This window comes from Ipomoea triloba, chromosome 2 (genome assembly GCF_003576645.1).
Source record: "Ipomoea triloba cultivar NCNSP0323 chromosome 2, ASM357664v1".
NCBI classification, from domain to species: domain Eukaryota; kingdom Viridiplantae; phylum Streptophyta; class Magnoliopsida; order Solanales; family Convolvulaceae; genus Ipomoea; species Ipomoea triloba.
The window spans coordinates 2551325-2559063 of NC_044917.1; the positions used below are offsets into that span (position 1 = coordinate 2551325).

The 7739-nt window shown below is 38.9% G+C and overlaps 2 protein-coding genes across 2 annotated transcripts; both read left to right on the forward strand.

The window, feature by feature from the left end:
* Positions 1-95: 95 nt before the first annotated feature.
* On the forward strand, positions 96-3080 carry LOC116009982 (leucine aminopeptidase-like). Its single transcript, XM_031249214.1, has 4 exons — positions 96-1209; positions 1922-2155; positions 2254-2580; positions 2683-3080. The coding sequence occupies exons 1-4, from the start codon at positions 226-228 to the stop codon at positions 2977-2979; spliced, it is 1842 nt and encodes a 613-aa protein (XP_031105074.1). The 5' UTR covers positions 96-225; the 3' UTR covers positions 2980-3080.
* Positions 3081-3918: 838 nt separating this feature from the next.
* Positions 3919-5956, forward strand: LOC116011372 (DNA-directed RNA polymerases II and IV subunit 5A-like). Its single transcript, XM_031250931.1, has 5 exons — positions 3919-4041; positions 4209-4419; positions 4921-5100; positions 5492-5605; positions 5692-5956. The coding sequence occupies exons 2-5, from the start codon at positions 4225-4227 to the stop codon at positions 5815-5817; spliced, it is 615 nt and encodes a 204-aa protein (XP_031106791.1). The 5' UTR covers positions 3919-4041; positions 4209-4224; the 3' UTR covers positions 5818-5956.
* The last annotated feature ends 1783 nt before the right edge of the window (positions 5957-7739 follow it).

Genomic DNA, 7739 nt, shown 5'->3' on the forward strand with positions numbered 1-7739 from the left:
CTTTCACTAAATTAGTGTCAGGCATCTTTCTTTCTTACTCTGCAAAAATTACTTTTTAATTGGGATTGATGGTATTGATTCATTAGTTTACGTGTCAAATATTCTCAAGTCTCATATTTATGTGACCCTCCAAGACGGTAAATTTTAGAAAAAAGCAATCATCTTCTTCTTCACTACCATTTTCCAAAAATCCAGTTGTGGAAAAGCCCTTGCAAAACCGCAATCATGGCGCCCGTTGATCCCCACTCTTTCACGGACTCTGCTCATCCCTTCACTGTCCATATCTCCCTCACTCTCTACTTTGATTTCCCGTCCTCAACTATCTCCGCTGCGACTCTCCTCTCCCTCGCCGCCCCTTATTCCGGCGACCTCACTCTAGACACCCGTTCCCTCTCCATCTCCGCCGTTCTAGACCCAGTTTCACTTTCCCCGCTCCCCTTCTCCCTTTCTCCGGCCCAGCCGGACCCAGTGATCGGGCAATCACTCACCGTCTCACTTTCGGGCCAATCTCAGGTCTTGGTGGTCTCGAAAACAAGCCCCTCTAGCTCAGCTCTCCAGTGGCTTTCCCCGCCGCAAACCTTTAACAAAACCCACCCGTTTGTTTACACCCAATGTCAATCCATCCACGCCAGGTCCGTTTTCCCCTGCCAGGACACCCCGGCCGCCAGAATCAAATACTCGGCGAAACTCAACATCCCAAGCCAGCTCTCGGCGGTGATGTCCGCCAAGCACGAGGGGAGGCGGCCCCCGCTGCCGGCCGAGGCTCACGGAGTGTGTGAGGATGCGAAGTGGTGCGGGGATGATCGGATCGTGGAAGAGTTCGTGATGGAACAGCCGATTCCTCCTTATCTATTTGCCTTCGCAATTGGGGAATTAGGGTTCCGGGAGGTGGGCCCACGGACGAGAGTCTATTCCGAGGCTGCCCCTACGGTGTTGGATGCTGCTGCCAGGGAATTTGCAGAAACAGAGGAGATGATCAAGGCTGGAGAGGCTCTTTTTGGACCATATGATTGGGAAAGATTCGATTTATTGGTTTTGCCTCCAAGTTTCCCCTACGGAGGAATGGAGAACCCGAGGATGGTCTTCCTTACACCCACTTTGATCAAAGGCGACTCCAGTGGAGCTCAGGTGGTAGCTCATGAGCTTGCTCATAGCTGGACTGGAAATTTGATCACTAACAAAAACAATAACCACTTTTGGTTGAATGAGGTACTCTTCGATTCTTACACTTATAAACCTAATATTTCCCCCATTTTTGTACATGAAAGTTAGGAATTGCTGTGAATTCTGCTTCCCTTTGCATCAGGACTTTGCAATGTTGCAATGTTGTGAATTATCTAGTTTTGCACTAGCCCTTGCATATTGGTTTACCAGAGTGTAAAATTTTATCTGTGTCCCAAATCTAATTGCCAGTTTCAAGCAGATGTAAAAACTAGTTTTGTCAACATGCGAAGACTAGAGGATATGAAAAAAAATCATCAGTTGAGCTGGTTATGCAAGATTGCTCTTCTCTAGTCTAAGATGAACTTATGTATTTTGCATGAGCCTCGTGAATTTATGAGTTTCATGTGCATGTGAGGACAGATCACCTGTTAGGTCTTAAGTTGAAACTTGAAAAATCATTTTAAAGAAAAGGGTAAGGTCGTGGACGTCTTCCTTCTCCAAACTTTGCATGATTTAGAGTATTATGCAACTATTTACGGCTTAATTGCAACTGTAATTGAATTCATTTGCTGGTACCGTCATAGATATTTTTCACCTCTGCACTAGGAAATTCAAGTTGCGCTCTCAGATGAAGTTTGTAGTGTCTCTTTCTTGATATGCGAGTAACTTCATAGAATAGATGAAAAAGTAAAGAAGCCTTTCACTCGTCTCCTTTCTTTACAGCCAAATAGATAAAATGAATTGTTGTGATTCCCAGGGTTGGACAACATATGCAGAGCGGAGAATTGTAGAGGCAGTGCAAGGGGAGAACAGAGCTGCACTGAGTATTGCACTTGGCTGGAAGGCACTTGTTGAGGAAATGGAAAGATTCAAGGACAACCTGGAATTCACGAAACTGAAAATGAACCAGGCGGGGATTGACCCGGATGACGTATATTCTCGAGTCCCATATGATAAAGGTTTCCAGTTTTTATGGCGGATTGAGAGACAAGTAAGAAAATTGCTGTTCTCTTGAGTATTTAGCATATTATTGAGATGAGATCTTTTCAGATAAAGAACCTAAAATGTTATTCCATTTTAAATCCTCAGATTGGAAGACCGGCTTTTGATGATTTTCTTAAGAAGTACATAGCCACCTTCAAGTTTCAGTCTATTGACACTGATATGTTTCTTGATTTCCTGAAAGAAAATATCCCTGGGATTGAGAATGAGATTGATCTGAAGCTGTGGACCGAGGGTACTGGCCTCCCTCCAGATGCCATGGAATTAGTTTCCAACATCTACTCGAAGATTGTTTCTTTGGTCAATGAATTCAATCTAGGTAAGATTCCAAGGGAGGATGAAGTCTCTGATTGGCGAGGACAGGAATGGGAGCTTTACCTAAAGAGCCTACCCAAATCTGTTGAAGCTTCACAGGTTTGGCTACTTTTAAAGCAATCATTTATTTATTTATTTATTTTCAATGTACTAGAAAAAGAGGATTGAGCTTTACATGTATTTTCTGAACGTTGTTTTCAGATCAAAGCCTTAGATGCTTGCTATAGGCTTTCAGAATCAAAAGATTACGAGGTGAGAGTTGCTTTCCTTCAGCTCGCAATCTCAGCAAGGTGCGGAGATTACTACAACGAGGTAGAAAAAACTCTGAAGGAAGTCGGGAGGATGAAGTACCTTCGCCCGCTCTACACCGCACTTGTACAGGGCGATGGGAGGGAAGAGGAGAAAGCTGTTGCTAGAAGGATATTTTCAGATGCCTGTGGAGGCTATCACCCCATTGCAAAGGGAATAATTGAGGCCATTCTTGCCAAACATGTATGAATCACATCTTGTTCTCTCCATATTGGCTGTATTTGAGGAGGATTCAGAAAACGTTTGCATCATAATCATAATTTTATCAGATGCCCAAAGTTTCCTTTCAATCATATTCCACATTATTCTATTTGCTTGGCCATTTCTAACCAGACCCTGGTGCATTTATTAACCTGAGATGAGAAATGGGAAACCCAGAATATATAAATATATAGGTGGTTGTACCTTTGGCATGTCTGCCAATTCTATGGGCAATGAAATCTTCCAAGGTTCAGCACTTGGGAGGGCTATGCAAATATTGATTAAATTCAATGGGGCATAGCACTCAACACTTGTAATAAAAGCTGTAACAACAAATACAAATAATATGAAGCAAATTGCATATAGTGTACAAGGAAAAAAAAAAAAAAAGACTTGTGCAATGTATTTCATCTTTCAAATAAATAATGATAAGTCAATTCCTTTAGACATTTATTATTGTGTCAAAAGTTATCAGCAATCACAATGTTGTTCAGTGAGAGTGGCCTTGGTTTGAACTAGTCAATTATTGATAACTTATACGGGTTCATCTTCTTGTGGTCTTTTATCAGTTAAGGTCATAAGGTAATGTTTAATTTACCTCCTTACTTTGTTAATTGATGTCACAATGTGAGATTTACCTCATATGGATAAATTGGGAATTATCTTATTTGATTTTATATAAACTAATTGACAAATTGTGATGGTCCTGTATTGTGTTCACAAATTTTTAAAATTTAGAAAGACAATTTATATTCTAAAAATAATTCCAATATTAAAAATACACAATTTCAAAGTGGACTACATGGTATAACAATTAACAAGTGATTTATTATAATGTCCAAAAAGATCAGGGGAGCATTGTAATAATTACTAAAAAAAAAATGTAATGTCTGTTGAAATCTATATAAATTGTGAATGTGTCCTAGGGGACCCGAATTCATAGCATACCTATATAATTGGGGCAGGCCACAGGCTAAAACACTAAAACCTCGCTTCTCCCTCCGCAGCGGCGGCAAAGTCCAAACCCTCTGCTTCTGCCATTTTCTCCGGGTAAGCCTCCGTTCTCTCTATCGTGATATGCACGCTGACGCAGAACAAATGGCGAAAGCTTCTCTCATTTTTATATGTGCTAGAAGATATGTCTGTGTATATATTCACGAAATAGTTGTTTTCTATGATGGAAAACAAAACTAATTTTTGTTGTTCAAACGTGTTAGATTAAGCAGCGCGAAGATGACTCTTTCGGACGACGAGATTACGAGGCTGTTCAGAATTCACAAGACTCTGATGCAAATGCTGCAAGATAGGGGCTACATGGGCCCTGAGACGGAACTGAACAGAGCGGACTTCATTGGGAAGTATGGTGAGCATATGAAAAGAGAGGACCTCGTAATTCAGAGGGCAAAGCGCAATGATAGCTCTGATCAGGTATATTTTTTTCACTTGTTTATGTTTCAATGAAGAACGTACAGTCTATAATGGCCTTGCATAGGTTAATCAGATAGTTATGATTGGTGAAAATGTTGAACAAGTCTCTTGAAGTTACTTTTAGTTTTTGTATTATTGTATTATCTTTAATTTGATTTACTGAAAAGCTGACAACACAACCGGCAAATGGTTATAAAACCTAAAATTAAATCAGTCTAAGTTGATCATAGCATATACCTATAGGCTTCTCTGAGAGTTGAATTTGGAACGGTAACCTTGTGATTATCAATAACTATCCGATCAACTCGGCTAGGGTTGCCCCTTATCTGTATTATCAGTTTGTGTTAACAGAGTCATTGACATCAAACCCAAGGATTTATATGCTTTCTTGACTGATTTGTCAGTTCATATCAAAACTATATTATAGTTTTAGAATGCCTAGCCTATGTATTCGTCTCTTCCTTTCTTGCTTGCTTATAGTAACTGAAATTCGTGATCCAGATATTTGTGTTCTTTCCGGAGGAGAGCAAGGTTGGTGTTAAGACAATAAAAACATATACCAATCGCATGAAATCAGAGAGTGTTTTCAGTGCAATCTTGGTTGTCCAACAGAATTTGACTCCATTTGCTCGTACTTGCGTAGCTGAAATATCTTCAAAATTTCACGTAGAGGTTTTCCTGGTAACTGTTGCTCTCTCTACCTCTTGGACCATTATTTTATTTCTTTCATCATCTCTTTGTATTGTCTCCTGCACATATGAAACTATGAGGGTAAGAATATGGAGTAAACCACACAAGATGGGAACAAAAGAAAGAATGAAAAGTTCATTGAAATGTTTGCATGAATCTTTATTGAACTGGATGCTTTACTTAACAAAATTCTTGTATTCCATGGAAGACAAGTTAGCTATTTCTTTTGGAAATTTGGTGATTATGTTTTACAGTAACCTTTATTTTATAATTCAAGCAGCCCTTCTTGAATGAAACTGAATAGTTGTAGGCATAATAGTCTGTATGATCAAAGTGAAGTATAGTCCAGCCAGACTGATCTTTAATTGTTGCAACCTTGCAGGAGGCTGAATTATTGGTCAACATAACGCAGCACGAACTTGTTCCCAAGCACCAGCTGCTTACAACCGAGGAAAAGAAGACCTTACTCGAGAGATACACCGTGAAAGAAACACAGGTTAGTTTTTTTGTGATAATTTTACATTTCCTTATAGTTTCTTCTGCATCACTCTCACTTTTTATATACTGTGGCTGGCGGAACAGCTACCTCGTATCCAGGTGACTGACCCTGTGGCGAGATATTATGGGCTAAAGCGTGGGCAAGTGGTGAAAATTATTAGGCCAAGTGAGACCGCAGGGCGGTATGTTACCTATCGATATGTTGTGTAAACTCATAGATGCATGTATAGTTCTCGTCCAAGTTAACATTTTGTTCCCTGTAATGCTATGGCCAAGCTCAGAACAGATCCTTCACTTTTTGTATTTTTGGTAGTTTGCGTTCTGGACGTTAAATACACATACACATACATATGCATGCACTTTTTAGGATCCTAATATGTATGGCAATTTCACTTTTTTGTTCATTTTTTAACATACTGTTTGCGATTTCACTTCTAACAAAAATATAAAGTGAAATCACCTCTAAACAAGCAGTGTGTTTATAAACTAATCAATTCAATTGTATCTAAAAAATTATTTCTGCCTAATATCTTGTGGTCAAGTGGTATAACTGTAGCTCTTCTAAATTGGAGATCACAAGTTTGAAGCCCCTTTGTAATATTACATTGAAATAGAGTCAATACCCCTATTAAGTAATATGTGTTAATTAATTCACACGTAGGAATAATATATATGATACCTTAGGCCATATGTCAGAAAAGAACAAGTAAACATGATGAAGATTCTAAGATCCCTTGGAAGAAAAGTCTAGCTAGCTTTTATGTATCCATTAAAACAAGGATCAAATTATAGTATATATATATACATAACTGTCCAACATCATCAAATTAATATAAAACAAGTTTAATCACAGCGTTTACTAGTTAATTAAGACAGATAAAAATGGCGGAAATCTACATCGTCAACAATTCCACGCAGGAAAACGACACGTTGTTCAAGACGATAAAGGCGGCCGCCGGTAAAAAACAAACGGTCGCCGTTACTTTGCTAGCAACGTTAACCTTCGCAGCTGGTTTTACCGCCGGTAGGTCCGTCGACGACGGCAATAACAATCCCCCCGGCGAAGCGGCGGCGGCGCGTGATTTAACATTTGAAGCCGGCTCCGCCGCATTTATTTGTTCGCTTCTATGTTGCATTGCTTCGATGTTCACTTACATTGTTATCAGAAGAGAAGCGACATCTTTCTGGAAACTTCACGACATGTCGCTGTTTTCCTTAGTTCTAGCGGCGGCGGCGCTTGCATTCGTTGTCAGAATGTACGCCGTTTTAACCCTTGCCGCTTACACTCACCTCTGGGTTGCCGGCGCCGCCGTCGGCCTGGCCGGCTTCCTCCTCTTCGGCTTTGCCGTTTTCGTCAGGGCGTATCGACTGGCTCTGGGGATTGGTTTAGCAGCCATTTGTGGCCACCTTCTTAACCCTTCTCAGACTCAACTACACGATACCCAGCATACCGATTAATATTAACATTAATCAATATAATAATTCACTCATATACTCATAAGTATTAATGAATAAATAAATAAAGAAGTTAAAATGTTGGAGTTGTGTTGTCATGTTATGTATTTATTTCTTTGATTAATGATATTTTAATATGTTGTATTATGTTTTCTATTTTCTTATGTTTTATTAACAATGTACGTACAGATTATGTCCTCGAAGTGTTATTCATATTTATTTAATCATATATGCATATATAGCTACCTCTTCATTATTAGTATTAATGTTGTCCCAAATATTATTCCTTTTTGTTTTGGATGACTAGAGATTTAAAAGAAACTTGTAATCCCTATCATAATGTATACAAGAGATATTAGAGTGAGAATTCGAAAGTAGTAGAGTAATGGTGTGTATGGTCATACATAAAATTTAATTAAATTCAATTACTAGACTCAAGAACTTAAACAATATATAATTTAATATTTTATGTTTTCAAAGTAACACCAAATATGTTGTATTTATTTTCTTGGTTTGAGCCAGACAACTATGTGCAACTTGGACTGATTTAGTTTGGTCAAACTAAGGTCACAGTGACGGTTTAATTAACTCATGCACACAATTAGATATTGACAGCATATTTCCCTCATTACTCAAAAAAAAAAAAAAAAAAAAAAAAAAAAAAAAAAAAAAAAAAA

Excerpts from the sequence above, each read along its gene's own strand:
- LOC116011372 (XM_031250931.1), top strand. The coding sequence starts at position 4,225 with ATGACTCTTTCGGACGACGAGATTACGAGGCTGTTCAGAATTCACAAG. Across the intron at positions 4,420-4,920 it reads GCAATGATAGCTCTGATCAG|ATATTTGTGTTCTTTCCGGA; the intron begins GTATATTTTTTT and ends TTCGTGATCCAG. Across the intron at positions 5,101-5,491 it reads TTCACGTAGAGGTTTTCCTG|GAGGCTGAATTATTGGTCAA; the intron begins GTAACTGTTGCT and ends GCAACCTTGCAG.
- LOC116009982 (XM_031249214.1), top strand. The coding sequence starts at position 226 with ATGGCGCCCGTTGATCCCCACTCTTTCACGGACTCTGCTCATCCCTTC. Across the intron at positions 1,210-1,921 it reads ACCACTTTTGGTTGAATGAG|GGTTGGACAACATATGCAGA; the intron begins GTACTCTTCGAT and ends TGTGATTCCCAG. Across the intron at positions 2,581-2,682 it reads AATCTGTTGAAGCTTCACAG|ATCAAAGCCTTAGATGCTTG; the intron begins GTTTGGCTACTT and ends CGTTGTTTTCAG.